Source organism: Xenopus tropicalis, chromosome 1 (assembly GCF_000004195.4).
Source record: "Xenopus tropicalis strain Nigerian chromosome 1, UCB_Xtro_10.0, whole genome shotgun sequence".
Lineage (NCBI taxonomy): Eukaryota > Metazoa > Chordata > Amphibia > Anura > Pipidae > Xenopus > Xenopus tropicalis.
In genome coordinates this window covers 98,388,323-98,410,926 of record NC_030677.2, presented here as the reverse complement: position 1 = coordinate 98,410,926, position 22,604 = coordinate 98,388,323, and the positions used below count along the sequence as shown (strand labels likewise).

The 22,604-nt window shown below is 37.6% G+C and overlaps 1 protein-coding gene across 1 annotated transcript in view; it reads right to left on the bottom strand.

Annotated features, from left to right (window-relative positions):
• Positions 1 to 1,371: 1,371 nt before the first annotated feature.
• atp8b3 (ATPase, aminophospholipid transporter, class I, type 8B, member 3) overlaps positions 1,372 to 22,604 on the bottom strand; it is a 52,851-nt gene continuing 31,618 nt past the window's right edge. Inside the window, exons 22-27 of the mRNA XM_031904569.1 lie at positions 21,051 to 21,274; positions 19,865 to 19,948; positions 15,160 to 15,399; positions 12,872 to 13,010; positions 7,774 to 7,904; positions 1,372 to 2,988 (exon numbers count right to left, since the gene is read on the bottom strand). Coding sequence (XP_031760429.1) covers positions 2,812 to 2,988; positions 7,774 to 7,904; positions 12,872 to 13,010; positions 15,160 to 15,399; positions 19,865 to 19,948; positions 21,051 to 21,274 — 995 coding nt within the window. The 3' untranslated portion in view covers positions 1,372 to 2,811. The remainder of the gene's footprint in view (positions 2,989 to 7,773; positions 7,905 to 12,871; positions 13,011 to 15,159; positions 15,400 to 19,864; positions 19,949 to 21,050; positions 21,275 to 22,604) is intronic.

The window sequence follows — 22,604 nt, the reverse complement described above, 5'->3', positions numbered from 1 at the left end:
TACGCTTTGTGGTACGTCATTAATAAATTTGCAAGTTGCTATTACCAGAAAGCTATTTGACTTACCAGGATGTTTACGAGAGCTGGCAGCACCCGATAGTTTGTATCATAGCCCTGCTTTAGTATACCTTTCCCTGTGTGACCAATGATTATATCATTATCATGTGAGGAGGGTGATTGCAAACAAGATAGCAGAAAGGATTTGATGAATACAAAATTCAGGACTTCTTTGAGTTGGTGAATTTAAATGCACTTAATGCTCTTTAGCTAGGTTAGCATACAACATATTTTATGGCCATTTCACGTCAACGTTACATGTTGGGCAGGCACTTCCCAGGTGTAATGATAACATGAAGATGGGCCAGAAAAAGAAAATGACAGTAAGTCTGGAAACAGTTTCTTCATTACCTGGTGAGTTGTTCTACTGATTAATCTGCAAAATAGGCGATTGCTTTTATAACAAATTACTCAAAATTTTTGAGTACTTTGTGGTAAAATATTTGGCTAGCTATAGTTGTGCATTGGAGGAATAATTCAATTATATTTTTGTGCATCCCAAGTTAATATTTTTTACAAGCAGACTGTAAAAGTTAGTTGACAGAACAGGTTTCCAAAACATTTTCCATTTTATGATCAGTTTATGGCCACATGGCATGGCAAATTCCTGTTGGCATATGGAATCAATAACAGCCATAACAGGATTCACATTGAAGCAGGGCGATCAATATTAAAAATGAAAGCCCTCTCAGGAACTGTGGTTGGTTGTAATAAATATACCATGTTTATCTCTAAGAAAATTCCATGATATACAAACAGTACTTTCATAAACCCTAGCTGGTGTCACCATCCACAAACCTTGTTAATGATGATCTAAGGAATGAAGCCTGACAATATTTACATTTGTTTTCAAACATTTGAAGGAAACTACTAAGAAAAAAATTACAAAAACAATAAGGGATTTTTTTAGGGGGGGTGGGAGAGGGTTGGGGGGGGGGGTTAATGACAATCTCTAACCAAAGATGTTCTTTTCTGCAGAAACAATGTTGCTGGGAGGATTGTATCTGTGTATCATGATGATATTGTTAAAGCTATTTATAGTAGAACCAAAGATGTCCTGTGTTTGGCACTTTACCCAAAAGCATACTGTGTTCTTGTCTAGTGTGAAGTTCCAGGGCCTTGCTGTAGGGGACAGTCTCAGAGGATAACCACCCTTGCATCCTGCTGCAGACTGACTCCCAACTGTTGAGCATTTTTGAAAACAATTGCATCTTTCATGTGTTCATCACTTCCTGTTTTTCAGTGTTGTTGTATGTTTTTGCAAATTATGTTCAATAAATTATTTTTAAATCATTTAATGAACGATTTCTGCATCTTCCTTTCAAAAGTGCTTTTAATCAAGACAAATATGAAAAACAAAATGGAAAAAGTAGTCCATGTATTGCATGTAAAACTTTTGAACTTTTTAACCAGGTATAAGAAAAGTAGGGGCAGATTTATTGAAGATTTAACCAGGAATCCTTTAGTAATTTCCAACTGTTTTATCCAACTGCCCTATCAAGCTCAAATCATGAAAAAAATCAAACTAAACATTTAGAAATCTCCCCCTAGACATTCTGTATATAAAGCTACCAAGAAATGCTATCAAAATGAAACATTCTCATTTTGATGGCATTTCATGGTAGCCACAAAACAGGAATTGTTTGTCCATATATTGCAATATACTTTAAGCTGGCCAACTATGTCAAAGTCACCCCCTCTAGCCAGTCCTACACTCACTTTTATTTGCTTCATTAAGAATTCTACTGCTTCAATATACATTTAACAAAGGGACTGAGTTTTATGTGCAAGCTTGCTTTCACGGTTTAAATCCCCAAATGGTTGCCCTTTTATTGACTACACTGGAATCACCTGACTGCAGCTGGGAAGGGTGGGAGCTACAACATGGGACTGGTCACTGCTCCTGTATAAACTATAGAAAACAAGAGAAAGTTGGTGTAACCACCATTAGGCAGGGGTTCAGTGTGGATGTGACCACATCATTCATACAGACAACAACAAAAAGGTTCTCTGCACTCACCCATTATCAATATATATATATATATATATAGATATAGGGCATTAAGACTTTCTGTGCATAAGGCTGCCAAGAAATGCCCTATTCTTCTTGAAATTGGATGTTTCTCACTTATCTATGTTAAAGTCCCTGAGATAAGTGTACAGTTTGCAACACAATGGTATCAACAGCTTGTACATGCTGTTCTGTGAGAAAGGAACAAGTTCTATATGATATCAACACTTGGAATAATACAACTGAAACTTGTGATGGGTGGACTCTTGTTTTGATAAGGCTGATGTCCCATGGGGAAATTTAGTCACCCCCAATCTCTGCTACTACAGGGGACTAATCTCTCCAAAATGCCTTTCCACCATCAACAATTTGCTGGTGGAATGGCCTACACATCACTTTGGTTTTCCGACTTTGCAAAGCTGGTGATTCATATCGCCGGTGGAAAGGCATTTTGAAGAGATTAGTTGCCTTTGGTAGCAGAGATCTTTTTCGGGAGATTAAATCTCTCCATGGGCCGTCAGACTAAGGCAATTTCTTGATATACCAGACAAAGATATGTGAAGATACATAGGCTTTTCCTCCAAGGATTGTATCCACTGTAAACAGCCTGGTCATTTTGATGACCCTACATGTATGACAATTTATGCATAAGTCATTGCATAACATCAAGTTATAAAAAATAAAAATACAAAAAGAAACATTGCTGGAATATTACACATTATATTAATATATTCATTGTAGAGGTCAGCAGTCCTTTGGTTTTGCTTTGTGTAGGCTTGTGCCTTTAGAAATAAGATCAGCATAACCTTCTTTATGTGAAAATGCATAGCTAGACCGGCGATGCACAGTTCCTTTCTTGAAGGGTGTACCCAGAGCAATTTCATTTGATGCACTGGTGGTATCAGCTTTAGAACCCATATTCTACAGAGAAACAGAAGACATTTTTTCAGTAGTCTAGTAATATTAATGTAAAAGAAACTTTAAAATAAAATCATTTTTAAAATTGTTTATCCTTCGCATAGTCATGATCACATTCACACAACACACTGGTGTCAGTTTCACTAGGAGTCAATCTTGTAGATATTGCACAGGCCAGAATCTGTTGTTGGCTGTTTAGTTTATTATAAGGCCTTCTTAGTTTGTTTACATATGGGGACCATCTCCTTTAGTGTCCACAATTCCATCCTTGTCAGCCTTTCTCAATAAACGAGGCCTGCCATAATTGTTAATAGCCTAGCATGTAGGGGCTTGGTATCAACCATCAAGAAAGCATTATTTACCTGCATGTGACTATTGTGTATTTACTTTATAAATGTATAATCTGCTTGATAAAGTCACTAGAAATTGGTAGAAGCTTTGGCAGTACTGAAGGAATCATAGTAATAATAAGTTAATAACATGAAAAGTTAAAGAGAGGTCCTAAGTTATCTGTAAATGTAAATATTTATTTTACTGTGCCTAATTGTGAAGAACAGCAGAGGGGTAGTGGAAAGTATATTTAAGATCCTTGATCCCAGAGGTGTACTGAACAATATGCCATCCTACTAATACAGCTGATCTGAGTACTAGTGCTGTGGACACTGCAGGGGATCAGCCTATGAAAGGAGCACATGGGCAGACTCAGGAACAGCACGTGCAGAGGAAGTGTCAGGGTGCTGACAGGAGACCTGAGAGGCTATCAGGGGAGTTATGGGTACCTGGGGGAGAGGGTCTCTCTCTGGAACAGCTAACAGGAAGCAGCAGAGGGAGGACATGCCCACCAGTTGCTTTGCAGGAGATAGAGCAGAACAGACCAGCTAAGAACAGGGACACGCCCACCAGCTGCTTTGCAGGAGATAGAGCAGAACAGACCAGCTAAGAACAGGGACACGTCCACCAGCTGCTTGTGAAGGAGACAGGGGAGAACCAGAACGGCTGAGCAGCAGAAAGAGGAGAACAGACTGCACTGCCTAAACAGTAGAGGGCCCTCCAGGAGTAGGTAGAGAAAAGAGAATTATTTCAGTCTATCTGGGGAATGTTGATCCTGAGGAGCCCCGCTAGCAGGTGAACAACTAAACCAAACTTGTATCAATAGACTGCAATAGCTTACTGCATTAACCCTTGCTGCCCAAAGCTGCACCAAGGCTTCAAGACTTGCCTAGTTTATTTGCAAAGTGCATTAACTTCAGTTCTGGCCAGAACATTGAACTGCCCTATCAGCAGCATCCCTCCTTCCTGTTCTTCAATAATTTCATCCTGACTTATCCATGTACTGGGAACCAATTTATGGGCCAGTTCCATAAAACCATTTTTTTTGGCATAAGTTTTTTCCAAGAAGCTTACCTGGATATACAAATTCCCTAGGTACTATTTTAGGAATTCCTTGCAGACTCCAGACTTTATAAGTGCCTTCTTCAAATGCTCCATAAACATAAACCTCTGCTGTTCTGATTCCATAACTAGAGCCTGCTACATCCAGTGAGTTTTGGTCCTATAGTATACACGGTGTACACCAGGTTCCTGAGTAGTGTTATGTAAATAATATGGTATTTACTGCAGTTTATCCTCTCATAAAAAGGTACATTTATAGGTATTACTTCTGTTAAGGTACATTAGGTTTACTTTGTATTATTGTGATGTTGTACATTGCTATTTGCTAAACAAAAGAAAAGGTTACTCAAAATTCTCACTTTAACCAAGTGTAATGACAAAGAGAAGTTAATTGCTTTAGGCTACTAAGTGTGATGTATAGAGTGTCTAAATATCAAACATAATTTATGCAAAATGGTCAGAGAGTACTGTGAATGTTAACAGTAAAGGTCCTGTCTATGTGCTATAAAGGTAAAGAGTTACTTATTTTGTTTTGTGGAAACCTAGTCAACTACAGTTAAGCTTCCAGTGTTCCGTTTTATTTGTAAACCTATCCACCACCTGAGAAAAGCTGCTTGTAAGGCCTATTTCACCAGGCACTCCTCAGTTTTGGTTGCTGTTTGTCTTGCCAAGCAGTTGTGACCCTAACATATTGAGAACTCCATGTTGCAATACTGCATCCATATGTAAGACTTCACAAGGGCATTTGGATTACCCATGTTCATAATTTAGGGTGCTAATACTTTCCACCAAGGGATAAAGCTTGGCAAGACAAACAGCAACCAAAACTGAGGAGTGCCTGGTGAAATAGGCCTTACAAGCAGCTTTTCTCTCTATTTCACTAATGTCACAAGAATACCAGCATTAAAGAACTGAATAAATTAAATTAGGCAATATAATCATCACTGATGGTGCACATTAGTAATGCATTCAGTGCATATACTTTCCAATATCCACTGTCCATGTCTGAAAATGAAATGTAAGTCACCTAGGGTCCCTCTATTTTAGGCAATGCATAAGTGTCAGCTTCCTTTAGTCCACAACCAGTATTCCATCCTTTTCTGAACCAACACTATTGGAGCTGCCCAGGAGCTTTGACTTTCCTGGATAACCCCTTCATCCATCATATTCTGAAGCAGACATTTAACATCCTGATACAGACCTGAAGAATGCTCCAGTAGCATTCCCTAATGGGGGGTGTCCCCTTTGCAACTGGATAGTCAATGATCCAGGTGAACTAAACTTGTTCACTTGTAGTGATACACCCCACTGCTTTTTTTAAAATCTATCTACCTGACCAGTCAGGTTGCTGGTCAGCTACCTGGGCAAACCCAGAGGGACCATCATTCTCTATGACAAGAGGTGCTCTCAAAGCCTGAGCCCCCCCAGGTAGATGCTATGCTTCTATATGTACATAATGGTCTTGGAGGACAGAGCATACACCTCCTTCATAATGATAATAGTAGGTATAGGACTGGGGTTCATGACACACACCAAATCAGGGATAAAAATGCCACTTACCAAGTCTCTGCCCAATCTCCAGTATGCCAGGGTTCAACTGGAAGCATTGGAAGGTTCCCACCTTCATTTGTACTTGAATGAAGGGTGGCTTCTCCTCAGATGCTTGTATGGTAATTATGGTCATGGTGTGTACCCCACTAGCAGACACAAACTCTGATGCTGTCAAAATGTTGTTCAAGTTTCTATAACAACTAACAAACCTCCAATGCCAGTAACCTGGCCTACAGATGTGTTCCATGTTTCTCCATAGTGCTGCCAACTGCCCTTTCATGGAACCAATAACTTCAGTAGTTCCTGGACCACCCTTTCTAGGACTAGGGGTGGTCACAGTAGTCACCTGTGCTGGGACAGGCACTGTGCAAGTCAAGAGTAAGGCCGCCCATGAAGTAGACTCTGCCTCCTACCCTATAAAAAGCTATTGTTTCATCTATTTGGATCTTGTCTTTCAGTGCCACCAACAATGAATTGATCCCGAAGCAGGCTGTCAGGCTTCCTCATCAATGCTAAACTGCTGCCATTGCGTCTTAATTAGCTTATTCCATAAAAAAGAGGTCAACTGCTATAAGTATATATATATATCCAAAAAAGACCAGCAACACCGAGTTATGTTCCAAAAACAATCAATTGTGTATTAAAAACGCATGAACAGCATGTTCATGCGTTTTTAATACACAATTGATTGTTTTTGGAACATAACTCGGTGTTGCTGGTCTTTTTTGGATATTTAAATCATTTACCTTGCACCCGAGCTAAGAGCTGAAGCAGAGTGCCACCCTGGGTTCGCTGCTATATATATATATATATATATATATACACGTGTGTGTGTTTTTTAATGGAAGTTATTCAACTTGTTTCTCCAAACCAGTTAGGTTAGGGTCGCTGACATTCTGGACCTTCAAAAAGCTGTTAAAGTGAAGCCTGCCTAACAGTATAATAATGTGTACAAATATGGTAATAAATTATACAAAACAAATATAAATTGCAAAATTGCTCAGAGGACTACTCTGAATACATTTACACAATTTCATTTTTTGGTGTTTAGATCCCTTTTAAGTAATTCAGAGGAAACTAGGATAGTGGTAGATGTATAGGACCTGTTATTCAGAATGTTTGGGACCTGGGTTTTCCAGATAAGGGATCTTTCCGTAATTTGGATCACCATAACTTAAGTCTACTAAAAAATAATTTAAATGTTACATAAACCAGTAAGATTGTTTTGCCTCCAATAGGGATTAATTATATCTTAGTTGGGTTCAATTACAAGATACTGTTTTGTTACTACAGAGAAAAAGGCAATCATTAAAAAAATGTGAATTATTTGGTCTTCCCGTAATGTGGAGCTTTCTGGATAATGGGTTTGCAGATAATGGATCCCATACCTGTACTAAAGGGGTATCATTGAATATTGGAGAGTAGTTGATTTTGATACAACAGGTTTCATTTATTTGGATGAATCAACTAAGACAGCAGATACAAGAAACCCACCCCACTAAATTAAAGGCTACCGTTATGCACAAAGCAGGCCACAATTTGCCCTGGCCCTGTAACCTACAGCAACTGTTTTCATTATTCTTAGTGCACTAGCAAAATGTATCCCATAATCAGTAGCTATGGGTTACAGGTTGAGGACAATCTTTCCATGTGTTTATTTATTACCCCAAACACTACTTTGCTTTACATTAAACCACAGAGCCTAAAAGGTACTGCAATTTATTCAATTATTTGCTGTTAGCTTTATTGTCCTATATTGTACAGAGATGCAGAATAAACAACATTATACATACATACATACATACATACATACATACATACATACAGGATAAACAAAGTACTTACACTGTGGATTTGATTGCGGCTCATAAGTTTGGTACAAAAAATCATGACAAGGGAGGGTAGGATGCTTATCACCACTCCTAGAATTATAGTCAACCATATGTATCCATGGCTTAATGCGTTTCTGCTGACACCTTTAATAAAAATAAGTAGTCATTATTTTCCCATTTCAATAAAACTAATGTTTCCCAGGACACTTGCTACTTTTACATTGTGCTGTTCAACTTTAAGGGCATTTCCTGAGGGAAGCATTATAGTTTACCAAAGAAAAATATATAAAAATACACAATGTAAACTTTGCAGATATGCCTGATATTGTAATTTCACTTCAATAGCAAGCTATATGGTTATGCATACCTAAATTAATGGGGGAGAGCTCTGAAGAAATCATTTTTTTTAACAGTGAGATAGGTTTTTCCCAGTGAATTGTATCTGGCTCTATGGGACAATCTGGATTTGAATTAGGAGATAAACTATTCTAATCAATGCTATGTTTAGTTTGTCTCACTGGCTTCTCTCTACTCACGCTTCTCCCTGGTTAAACCACAAGTGGTTCCATGTTGTGTGAGCCGCTTGTGAGACACTAACGTCTGGTAATCCCTGCTCAGTGCTGGAAACCCGGTAAGCCTGACAGTATAAACAGGCTAGGAGAAATGGATCAAGCTAAAGTATCCTTTCTGCTTATGTTGCTGACCAAACAATTAACAGCCCTTACACAAGCAGTATGTGAACTCCAGTAAGGCTATAATCAGATGCAGAAGAGCAACTGAGATCTCTTCAGTCTCCTCCTGGGACCCCATCTACTGCAGTGGCTTTTTCATCTTCTGATGTCCCAGCCAAGCAGAACCCAAGGTTCATCTCCCCAAGCGATTTTCAGGATTTTTTCTTCTCCAGTGAGCCCCAGTTTTGGGCCTTTTGTTCAATGGATCGACAGAGTCAAGTACTTTCTAGAATTTACGCCTTCTTTCAGGCTATGGCTGTGTAGTAAGAGGACCCTCACAGGATTTTAGCTGCTGATGCCTCTCTTCGCTCTCTCAGCCAAGGGTGAAGACTGGTTGAGGACTACACAATTGAGTTGCGCAAGTTTGCTGCTGACACAGGTTTGGGTTTGTCTGAAAGATGACCTTGCCCGTACGGGCATTCCTGAGTTTCTTGATATCTCATCCTTGTTGCTATACAATTGGATTGGAGACTTCCTTAGCGAAAGAAGGTTGGAAAGGCCTGGCCAAGGTTCTCCAACGAGGGTTATTCCTCATGCTTCTGCTCTAGTCCATTCACCTGCTTCTTCTTTATCTACAGATCCAGAACCGATGCAGATTAGAGCTCTGAGACCTGCCTTAACTCCTGAGGAATGTTTGAAACATTTAAGATTTAATCTCTATTTGTACTGTGGTCAAACTGAGCATCTGCTCTGTGACTGTATCTCTCAGCCACCTCTCAGGGGTAAAAATTTTGTTAAAAAAAATCTATATATTACTTTGTTGCAACTCGGCACTTCAGGCAATCATTCACTCTGGGGCAAGTGAGTGTTTCCTGAATTCAGAGACTGCTAAGACCTAATATCTTTCCCAAAAGGAATCCTATTCTGTTGCGAGTAGTTGATGGCTCTCCCATCACGTCTGGTCCAGTTACACAAGAAACTAACCCTATTCGTGTCACACTTAACAAAGTCCATATTGAAACTTTGATGTTATCGCTTCACCATTATTCTCTTTCATTCTGGGTTTGCCTTGGTTCCATACATTCATAATCCTTCCATTAATTAGGCTACTGGGAAGATTACTTTCCATTCTAACTTCTGCCTTTTTAAATGCCATCCTCAACTGTCTAAACTTTCTTCATCTGTAGAGGTCTCCAATCATCTTCATCTATCAAGAATTTGCAGATGTGTTCAATAAGAAAGGAGCTGACAGTCTACCCCCTCCCCCAACCGCATCTACGATTGCCCTATTGATTTGCTTCCTGGTGCTCAGGTTCCTTCTAGATGTATTTATCCCTCATCAGAACCTAAACTATTAGAGCTATGCAACTATCTTGACGAGAACTTAGCTAAGGGTTTCATTCATCCGCCACATCTCCTGCTGGGGCTAGAATTTTCTTCATTGAAAAGAAAGACCACACAGTATTGATTGCCGACAACTGAATAAGATACCAGTTAAAAACAGATACCCTCTTCCACTTATTCCTGAGCTATTTCAACATCTAGGAGAGGCTAAAGTGTATTCTAAACTAGACCTCGGGGTGCCTATAAACTTGTCAGGATTTGTGAATGTGCCCACAACGTTCCCGCACTTTGTGAACTATGTCTTTCGTATTTTTTTTTCGTATTTTTTTTTTAAAAAAATTTAATTCTTGAGTTTCTTTATTTCACTGGCTGGTCTACACCCTCCAACTCTCTTTGCCTCTGGCCCTATTCTTCAACTCCTAGATCCTTCCCTTCCATTTATCCTAGAAGTCGATGATCTGGTATTAAGGAAGAACTTCATCCAAGTGCCTTCTTTTCACGTAAAATGACAAATTGGTGTGTAATTATAATGTTGCCGACAGAGAATTATTGGCTTTTAAACTTGCTCTAAAGGATGGAGGTTAATTGGCTGATATGATGGAGGTATCTTCCTGAAGGTGCAAAACATCCTATTCTAATAAGGTACCTGACGAAGTGGCATGCCCTTGAAATGTTATGTTTAAATTTTTGACTAATAAACTACAGGGAAACATCCTCAGGCAAGTGCTTGTGTGTGCTGGTTCTGTTTGTGCCTAGACCTGTGCACAATATCATAAGACTTAACCTACTGATCTTCGCATCTTGAGGCCGCTTCTTCTTAGGGGGCAATATAAGGATACTTAAAGCTCCTGTTTCTTGGTGCACTCCCATCCTGCTGCTGTATCATCTGCTCACAACTGGCGTAAAACTGTGCGCAGGTATGCGCATCATGCAACACTGTCTGTTTGTGTACTAATGCTGGTGTGTGTGCATCACAACACAGGTGAATTGGTGCCAAAATTCAAACTATTTAAAGCAGTTGTTGTTTGGATCAGTGCCTGGTTATTGTGGTTTATCCTAAATCCTAGCGGACACCTGCCTATTCTTTGACCTAGAATATTTGCTGCTCATCCTGACTTATGGCCGACTCCTGACTTTGAACCTGTTCTGCCTGCCTCTGTCCTGGATCTGTTGACTTTGCTCTCTGCTCATCCTCAGGTACTACGCTCAGTTTGCCTAACTGGCTTCTCTCCACACACACTTCCCCCTGTTTAAACCTTGGGTGGGTTCTGCGCAAGCCACTTGTAAGACACTTTCTAAAACTAGCCTCTGCCAAAAATATGTTCATTGTTTCAAAACTAATTTTCATATCCAAAATCTTTAGATATTATATAATTATTCCCAATATTATAATGTTTTTCTGCTTCAGAAAATTTTTGGCACAAGAACATGCTCAGGTACTCTGTTGCAGACAAAATTGCTCAAATCAATAACGTAGAAAAGTTGTTATGCAGTGCAATGAATATGACTAGTGAGCAACAACAATTTTATAAGCAGAACTAAAATGCCTTAAAACCACTACATATGCAATAAAACCTCTCAAATCAATAAAATAAAAAATAAGCAGCTAAACAGGGCAATTACTGTTCAATATAAATGTGGAAGAGATGTCTGGAAAGAGACTATATCATCAGTTTAATACATTTTTTTTTTGGTATAATTTATAGATAATCAGAATTTTGTTGTGCCCTTGGATGGCCATCTACTGTCGGGGGGTAAATGATTGAGAGGATGGTCCTCTTCTTTGGGAGGGGTAAATAGTCCACATCTCAACTCAACAACTTTTAGGAAAAGGGTCTGTCCAATTAAAGGAAAACTATACCCCAAATGAATACTTAACCAACAGATTTTATGCTATGTTAAGTGATCTATTAAGGAATCTTGCCAAACTGGAATATATCTTGAACTACCATTTAGTGATGGGCTGTGTGCTCCCTCAGAGATCACACAGAATAACAAAGCTCTAACTGTAACAGGAAGTAGTGTGGAAGCAAAAGGCAGAACTCTGTCCATTAATTGGCTGATGTGGCCTAGCAGGTATGTGTGCCTTGGTTTGTTTGTGTGGTTCACCTTTAAGTTAACTTTTAGTATGTTATAGTGAGCCTAATTCTAATTTCAATTAGCCTTCATTTTTTCTTTTTTATAGTTTTTGAATTATTTGCCTTTTTCTTCTAAATATTTCCAGCTTTCAAATAGGGGTCACTGACCTCATCTAAAAAATGAATGCTCTGTAAGGCTACACATTTATTGTTATTGCTACTTTTTATTACTAATCTTTCTATTCAGGCCCATCGCTTATTTGTATTCCAGTCTTTTATATAAATCAGTGCATGGTTGCTAGGGTAATTTGGGCCCTGGCAACCAGATTGCTGAAACTGCAAACTGGAAAGCTGCTAAATAAGAAGCTAAATAACTCAAAAACCACAAATAATAAAAAAAGAAGACCAATTGCCAACTGTCTCGGAATATCACTCTCTACATCATACCAAAAATGTAATTTAAAGGTGAATAACCCCTTTAATTCTTTAAATGGCATTTTTTTTTATATTTAAGGTTACCCAATGGCACATACTACTAAAAAAGTATATGTATTTTAAAATGGTTTATTTAGATGAAGCAGGGTTTTACATATGAGCTTGTTTATGCAATATATTTTTATAGAGACCTACATTGTTCAGGGGTATAATTTTCCTTTTAAAAAACTTTAGGACTAGGTAGATATAGTATGGTCAATTTGGCCACAGAAGTGGATGGCTGATCAAATAACTGGATCACAAGGGAAGAGGCAAAGGACTAAAATCCCAGACAATTGTGTGTTGAATGGGGCACAAAATGTATATATTATATGTACATATAGCTTCCCAAGGGTGAATATATATATATATATATATATATATATATATATATATATATATATTATATGTGCATATGCTTTCCAGGGGTGCAACATGTATATATACATTATACATACAAGGTAATAAGGCTAAAGAGGCTGACTACATGAATCTTGTATAGCCACCTGTATTTCATTAACCATGCAATAGATTCATTCTTTACCTGGAAATTGAAACATTGTTGGCAGGAAGACAAACAAGGGAAATGCTTGGCTAGTAAATGAGGAGAGAAAATACAGCAGTGGACTGATGACAACAGCAATGACAGACAGACGAGTCCAGTACGAGATCTCAAAGGTGATCTATTAGAAAGAAAATATATCTGTCAACATCTCTGATTTTCTTTTGAAAGATTGTAGGCTGATTTAAAGCAGAAGTTTAAAGCAGAAGTCAGCCACAACTTGCTCATACTAATATGCATCAATGTCCAACTTTTTCCCCAACTTCCACACCTTTATCTCACAACCACTTTAAATTGCCTGCTACATTACATGGCATACACAACTCATCCTATTATTGAATTCAACCCATTGCTTCCCCCAGTATTTTAGCATTTACCAAATCTGCATAAAGGAAATCATCCCCCCCCCCAAAAAAAATGTGGAGTTTGCTAAATGAAGGCCTCTCAGAATTTATACATGTTATTACAACCCCTAGTAAAAAGATTTGTATCTTTTGTTAGAGGCACCACAGATTTACTCGATTGCCTAGATATATTGGCTTGGCATGATTGCTATACATGAAGAATAGCAGATGTTGGGCCAAATGCAATGCAGTGAGAAAACCTTACTTCACTGTTTATCATATGAAACTCTATTAAAGTCTATTGAGGAAAAACAAGAACTAAATTAGGAGTAAAGTTTTTTCTCCTTATATTGAATTTCGCCCATAAGTTTATGATAAACCACAAAATAACTTTTTCCTGTGGAATCTGGCCTATTATTCTACAAGCCTCCATACAATATGATTTCCATCAGTTATCATTATAAATGATTATGCCATGAGATTTAAGCCTTAAAACAATTTTTATATTTAATGATGACTGTTACCTCCAGGAGTGTGGAATCGCAATTGGGGCATGATTTGTGCCCCATAACATGTACAACATTGTATGTAGCAAGCAGTGTTGTTTGCACATTAGGCCACTTAAAGCTTAATAGCATTAAAGTGGGAAGTGAGTTGACCCCAGTAGCAAAATATATTAAGTTGTGAAATGGGAGTAATATCCATAAATTGTCTGTACAAGGGATAGAAAGAATTTCCCTAGGTCCTTGTGGGGCCATATGCATGCTAAATTACTATGTGCTGAGATCAAATGGGAGATTTATGATGTTCACTTTTTAGAGAAATGTTTGTATTATATCCAGATAATCTTCCTTAGGCGTGTACATTCATTATTGTGATTTCACTGGTGAGTTGTAATGAAGGGTCTTATAGGTGTATATTGAAAGAAATGTTTGATTTATTAAGCCTTTGAAAAAGTGCTTGGGAATAAAAAACATATTACAGTATGTTTTGTGTATTTGTAATGGAATTCTAATAAAGGATTACAATTTAAAGGAATACTGTCATGGGAAAACATGTTTTTTTTTTCAAAACACATCAGTTAATAGAGCTTCTCCAGCAGAATCCTGCAATGAAATTTTCAAAACCGCAAACAGATTTTTTTTAGATTTAATTTTGAAATTTCAGGAGGCAGAGAAAAGACAGTCTTTTCTCAGCCTCCTGGCGAAAGTTCCTGTGGGGGACTGAAACGTTGAGGTCTGTAATGTTCCTTTTTCATATTTTGTAATAAAATTTACCTTTTTTTTCAAATAATTTAAATCCTGTGAGTGCTGACACTTTTTTGTTTTATTGTACTATATTTGCTCCTGCACCCAGGTATAATCATTGTGCACCAACTCGCTGTCTATATATATAACTATATAGCACTGTCTGCATCTTAGTTCAATAAATAGTTAAAGTAAATTTCCCATTTAAGCGGCTTAAAAGAAAACCAAACACTTTCTGTAAAGAATCTCAACAAATAAATAATAACATATCTATATCTAAAAATATGTTTTCCATTAGGGATATTTAACAATGGGAAAAAAGTGTTAAGCACTGGTACACTAAAGCTGTGATGGACCACAGCACCAATCATTCTGTTATTTGTCTTGAATTTGTTTTCTAGGAACAACTGGAGACAGTTTGTTTGTTTCATGCGTGTGCACACACAAACGCACAGACACACACACACGCACAGACACACACACACGCACAGACACACACACACGCACAGACACACGCACACGCACACGTGCGTGTTCTTCTGAAAGGAACCCTGGCACATTTATCACAGTGATGCAAATATGAATTGCAGGCTGTGTTTTTCTTATGAACATCTATAGTGGAAAAGTGGTCCAAAGCACTAATGTTTGTCACATTATAATAATGTTTATGTTCTTCTACCTCTAGAGTGACAGACAGTATCACGGTGGTGGCAGTTGTAACTGCAAATGCTTGGTAGTCACATATTCCACTTGGACCAGCAGTGTCTTGGAATGTACCAAATGATATGAAGAACGAAGACAAGGAAGTAGCTATTCCTTTTAAGAATGAACCAAGAAACGTCTTGTAGGTGAACAAGGAGCCAGATTGCCCCACTCTGTATAATTCAGGAGACAGCAGGCTGATTTCAGCAGTTACATCCTAAAAAGCAAAAAACGTCCTTTAAGTTATTGCAAATAATATTATTATTTCTTGATAAAGGACTAGTGTGTTGGCCGAAAAATTCCTGGTTCTGTGGCACAAATAAACACTTTTTGCACCTTTTTGGGGTGCATCTGTATTTTTGTTACCATGTGAACCTTAGTTCCCTTTTCCCAATGTACTGCAGTATTACTGTCACTTTCCATAGCTTGCAGCTTTACATAGTGACTAAGACAAAATTTGATCCATTCAGTTTGTCCATGTCTTCACCCTTCACCTGGATAATAATTCCTTGATGATACCTCATTGTTCATTTCAACCCACTCAACATTATGTAGAGTGGAGTTTTATAGGCAACAATGGAGGAAGCTAACCCACGATCCAGGCCTCCCCTTCCCCGTGGTCTGCTCCCTCTATTGTTACGCCAATGGTGCTCACACTTAAACTATTTTGAATTTACAGGGGTACCAGCCAACCCGGATAGAAAAGAAGAGTGTTAATCCTTTAACTAGAGCCACCACAGGTTAAACATAATATGTTAGCAGTATGCAGCCTTAAGATGGATAAACTGGGATTAGCTAAGGCTATGAACCCTTTTGGATATTGTCATAATGGTAATAAAGACAGTAAAGATGCTCCAGTCGCCAAAAGCCACTGGGAAACTCTGATTTTGGAGTGAGAGCACTATCTTTGCTAACAGCCAATGTGGTTTCTCAGAATATCTCCTGAAGTTACACTTGAGCACATAATAACGGTTGTATGTCAACTTTGCAAGTAATCCCTTACAAAATGGTGAAGTTTTGCCTTCACATGTCCATTCTTTACACTACCATTCAACCAGTTTTCTATGCAAGTACAAATAGCAAAACAAATACCCAAATACTTAACTAACATGTAGGTAACTTTGTATTAAAATCACCTACCAAAGTAAAAACATTAATCATGTACAAACAAAACATAAACCATGGAAATATCTACTGCCTATGAAACATGAGCTTCAATATGTAAGGTGGACCAATGTAAACGTTTCAGAGCACTCCAGCTTCCACATCACAACAGCAAAACATTCTCTGTTTAGCCATATCTTTCCTAGGGGTGACACCTTCCCTGGGGCTTGGGTCTCCTACTGGGGGGAACGTAACGCTCACATACTGCATATACTAAAGAAAAGGAGTCATCAACTCATGATCCCACATTGATTAATATATGATCTGGAAACATAAAAGCTACAGTGTTGGCATTCTGTAACCCTAGTAACTGCTCATTTACTGATGGAACCACTAGTCAGACATTACTTGGACCAATGTGCAATGAAATGCTGAGGTGTCTGTGCTCTAGATAATGTGAGGGTCTGGTTAAGAAAGAGAGTTACATTTGTGGTAACTGGAAAAGAACCAGAGAGCCCACTCTCTTTTTTTACAGTGCTACACATAATTTATGGTTGGGTTTTCAACAATCAATGACATGAATTATCTTGTGGCAAATGTAATATCTTGACAGTACCACTACTCCAGTCAATATTATACCAGAGAAATGAATACAAAGGTACCTAAAAGGACACAAAGCCATTAACTCATGGGTACCAACAGAGCTTAGTTCAGTTTTAGCCAGGTCTCTATTTCTGATTTTCTCAGACTCACTTTTATTTGATAATGGTATGTATGGATTAGAGGAAAGCTAATGTATTTCCTATATTCAGAAAGGGATAACAATCTCAGCCTGGCTATTATCAACCAGTAAATTTAATGTCTGTGGTGGGCAAGTTATTTGTAGGCTGTAATGGTGTGGTTTACTTTTAAGTTAACTTTTTAAATGCCATAGAAGTGCCAATTCTAAGCAAGTTTTAAATCAGTCTTCATTATTTATTTTTCCTAGTACTTGTTTTATTTGCATTCTTTTACCAACTCTTTCCCACTTTCAAAAGGGGGTCATCAGCCAAAAAGCAATTGCTTTGCGAGGCTACAGTTTTATTGTTATTGTTACTATTTATACTAACTATTTGTTACTATATTTTTCTAATCAAGTCCTCTCCTATTTATATACAAGTGACTCATTTAAACCACTCCTAATTTGGATCCTGGCAACCAGATGGCTGCTGAAACTGCAAACTGGGGAGCAGCTAAACAAAAATTTAAATAATTAAAAACCAATTGCAAATTGTCTCAGAAAATGGCTCTCTACATCATACTAAAAGTTACCTTTAAGGTGAACAATTCCTTTTAGGGATCACATTCAAAACTATGTTCTGGAGAATGGCATTATAAACAGTATGAGCTTCCAGCAGACACAAGAGCACCCACTTCAATGAGAAGAAAGGATTTTCTATATTAATATTTGGAAATATTTTTTAATAGTGAGAGCTGTAGAGTTGTGACATTCTCTCCCTGAATCAGTTATACTGGCAAATATATTAGACAGCTGGATGCCTTTTTAGCTAGTGGGCAAAGCTGATGCAGAGACTGGTCTGATTTCCAGCTTGGAGTCAGGAAGGAATATTTTCCCCTCTGAGGCAAATTGGAGAAGCTACCGAAGCATTTTTTTTATCTTCCTCTGGATCAACTAGCAGTTAGGCAGGTTTTGTATAAACATAAAAGGTTGAACTTTATGGAAATGTGCTGCTTTTCAACTTATGTTACTATATTACTATGAATTGGAGTAGAAAACTTTGTAACATGAGGAAGCAGTGAGATTACATTGTTTCTTTGTAATGTTACAATGTAGAGCAGTGATCCCCAACCAGTGGCTCTTGAGCAACATGTTGCTCCCCAACCCCTTGGATGTTGCTATCAGGGGGCACTGATAAACAAAATATACTACCAAATAAAGCCTCCTGTAAGCTAAAAGTGTGCATAGAGGGTACCTAATAGCCAATCGTAGCCCTTATTTGGTACCTCCTTGAGCTTTTATGATGCTTGTGTTGGTCTCCAATTCTTTCATTTTAATGTGGCTCATGATTAAGAAAGGTTGAGGACCCCTGATGCGTGTGGTTTCAGTAAATCCCTTCCCTTTCTGTTCTCTGATTGACACCACTTTTCATGAAATTTCTGCTACCTCTGTCCCCATCTTTCCAACCTTAGGGAAGGAAGTGTGGCCCAAGGGTCCAAGGATTGAGGGGCACAATTTTAAAACCTCTGAACCACATCAAATTGTTTACACCCCCATAAATATATAGAAATAAGAACCCTATTAAAACAATACTACAGTAGGTGCAGTTCCTCATGCTCTAACTGTGAAATGGATCAAGGATTTTAAGCTTCTTGTGGCTAGGGCCATAAGAGGATGTAACACCTTAGCAACTGCTAGCTATAGCAAAAAATGGATTTGTGATCATCAGATAAGGTTCTAGTGGCACATACATGCATAATGGTATTCATACAGAGCAGTGGCAGTGGCAAAAAATACAAGGCAACTGCCAATTTGTGCTCAAACAATGCAGTAAACTATGCAGAACTGGTCTTCAAATAGGCACTGAATTATTGAGAGCTTTGGGGCTGAGTGATGTAGATGTTGTTCTAGGGCAAAGCAGCAATGTAGAGTATATGCAGCAACCCAAACACATATTAAAATCTGATGTTTCTCAAAAGGGTCACATGCTAACTAGCTAGCCTCTGTTGGAGGCATTGGAACCTTCTTCTTGACCCAGAAGAACCCAATAACAATATTGTTGTCTCTTAATATCTCTAGCATTTGCCAAGCAAAATGTCAGCTACTCCAACCCTTCCTCTTCCCTTAATAGCTTTTATCTAACAATAGCCCCCCCCCCAATCTATGCAGAACAATAACCACAATATTTATTGTACAAAAAATGAAGTTCAAAGAAAAATAAGAAAGGAACAACTGCCACCCTGTGACCAAAAATAGTAAATGCAATAAACTGTACATTTGGATTAACCCCAATTGTAGGAGAGTCAGCAAAACTAAATATAAAACAAACTTGCAGAGTTGGGACCTGGAAGGTTAATTAGGCACAACACATTTACTTTTAATTAATTAATCTAATTGAAAATGAATGAATGAATGATTTTTTTTAAAGGTGACTTGCATAAGAAGCAATACAGAACAGAGGCCAGCAATTAACCAAGAATTCAGGTTACAAAGTGGTAACTAGGGAATGGAAATAGTGGAAGTTTTAAGCTATAATGCTACAACCTATATTTATGGGAATTACATGCATAAAAAATACCAGAACTTCTGTTTTTTTTAAAAGAAAGAATCTTGATACGGTGACACCCCACATCACTAATGGGGGGTTTCCTCATAACACCCCCTCACTCCCCTAACCTCAGCTGCTCAAGATTCTCACCTGCATGTTGAGATACTCTAACATTTTACCATAAAAATGATTTGTCCAACATTTTAAATAATCCATTCTCTACCTTACTAAACTGTACACTTTGTTATCATGTATATATATAAAAGATGATATAAACATTTTTCTGTTTTCTCACAAATACTGTCTCCTCACCTGTTCAAGCACAGCCAGTGAGAGAACTGGAAAGGAAGTGAACATAATAGCGTAGAGTGAAATGTACCAGCTATCATATAGTGTCTGCAAAATAATGAAAGAAGATGTAAAACTCTGTTAATTAATTTTGTGCTAACAATATACAACTTCTGACTAAAAAATTATTTTTGTGCTCACTAAATACATTTTAAATAAAAATTTAAATTTAAAATTGAAAGGGTCACTTTGCAGGTATACAAGATAAGTGGCACCTAAATCTGCCAAAAGTTTTCTTAGTGTAAGTTCTATTAAAGATGTTTATTTACAAGCACATTTACAAGAATTAAATGACTCATGGCGCTGTCAACATTTGGGGGCAGATTTACCAAAATGTGAGTTTAGAGCTAAATACATAAAAACTCACCCACATTCTATTCATTCCTTTGGGATTTTTAGAAGCGTATTTATCGATGAGTGAAAGTTAGAACTCACCCATTGATAAATACGCTTCTAAAACTCCCATAGGAGTGAATAGAGCTTGGGTGAGTTTTTATGTATTAAGCTCTAAACTCACTTTTTGATAAATCTGCCCCTTAATATCTTACTTTTCAATCTCATTATTAATGTTTTAAATGTGGGTAGATTATAGAACAATAAAATTACTTGTCATTTTGTTGACAATGCTTTAATTGTAACTTGCAGTGACACTTTTGCCTTGTTTTACCAAGAGTGATTCTATAGACTGCAGCAGAAAACCGCTATTAGTTACAAGATCTGCTGGTGACATGGAATTGTGAATTAAAGAGGTTATTGCAGAGCTTGTGTCTAGTTAAATATAAAAGTAAAAACAATGGATAAAAAAGGTTGTGTAATAGTTAAAGTGGATATGCATAAAAGGTTTGGGATCTGTTATCCTGAAACCCAGTTTATAGACAGTTTTGAATTATGGGAATGCGATCTCCCATAGATGCCATTTAAAGCTAATAATTCAAATTTGTATCTCAAGTACATTTTACTTGATCCTAACTACCGTATATCCTTACTGGAGGCAAAGCAATCCTTCTGTGTCTATCTAAAATTTTAATTATTTTTTAGTAGCCTTATTACAGAAAGACCCCTTATCTGGAAAACCACAGGTCCTCATCATTTTGGATAACAGGCCCCATGCTTGTATTTAAACACACTGAATAACAAAAGGGCTAATTACAAGGGCAGTGAATCCATTAAAGAAACCAAACCAGACGTGGCCAAGGACATTTGCGAAAGTCTTGTAGAAGAAATATTTGAAGAACTTGGTGATCCGCAAATAAGACCACCTTCCATGGATAAAGAGGAGCCGTTGCAAGAAACAAAACTGAGCTATAGAGAAATCACTTGATTGCACAGCCTGGGTTCCTTCCAGTCCACTTATACCAACTCCGATATCAGCAGCTAAAGGAGGAAAAACACAGGTAATGTTGGTCATAGAAGTTATTAAAAGCAACAGATAAAAACCATTTTAATTGTGGAGGTTTACAGAATGGACTTATTTCTTCAAATTCAGTTGTAGGTAAATATAACTGTTGATAAAATATAGAAGAATATTCTTGACTTATGGTAGCTCCTGTGTCATGGGTGTGTGTGTATATATGGGCACTGGGGTTTGGTTGGAGGGGTTGAACTTAGTGAACTTCAGTCTTTTTTCATCCCAACTTAACTATGTAACTATGCTGAAAGTCCAAGATGCACCCTCCCAGCAAATCTTGAAAGCAATCTGGTTTTCACCCTGCACTCTACTATAATCTTTCTAACTTCTCTTTGATTCCTCTTTTGCATATGCTGTAGCTTTAATTGAAATACAATTATCCAGAAACTTCTTGTTTCTTTATAAAATGTGAATCTTGAAAACCTGATTGCATAAATCATGTAAAAAAAAACAAAAACCTCAATCCCACTAAAATATATTCTACGCCTTATTTTGAATGAGTCTGCAAAATTTTAATTCTAAAATAGCTTGAATTTTAAAAGTATACCTCCCACTGACTTTTAAAGAATGTGTCGGCTTTTAACTGCTAAATTCTTTTATGTACTTTTTTTTTTAATGAAGATACAGTATGTGATGTGTATGTAAAGATGTAAATGGACTGTCTTATCATTGCACCAAAACAACATGACACCTTTAAATAGATCTATTTGTACAGTTATATGTCTAATAAAGAACATTTCCTTTGGGTTAATTGTTCAGTTAGTAAATGATTTGTTATATTTAGATATTGTTGGTTACCCTGATGAAAGTAGATTCTGTAAACCAAACCAAAGTACCAAGAGAACAGTAGAGGGGTTAATCGTATACATAGCAGGGTTAGAGGTAGGGGTAAGCTGTCTAGTAGGGGTAAGCTGTTTTAGTCTACCCTAGGGGTTTGGTTCTTCGTGCAAGCTATGCTAGGGAGGAATTTCCACACTCAAGGAAGCTTTGGAAGAAATGGATACATGAAAATGGAACTAATGGTTATGTTGCACTTATTTTTTTTAATATTATTTTGAGAGGGGTTTAAAATAAACCACAACCTTTTGATGATAATGCTAAGTGTCCACCAGTAGATGTCATCATTGCCAGTTCTTACTAGTGATACAGCGACTGATACTGACTAGTGATGGGTGAAATAATTCGACAGGCATGGATTTGCGGCGAATTTCAGCGTCCCGCCATTGGCAGATTGTTTCACACAACTGGGGACAAAATTTGCCACGGAAAAATTCGCCCCGTGACAAAAAATTGTTG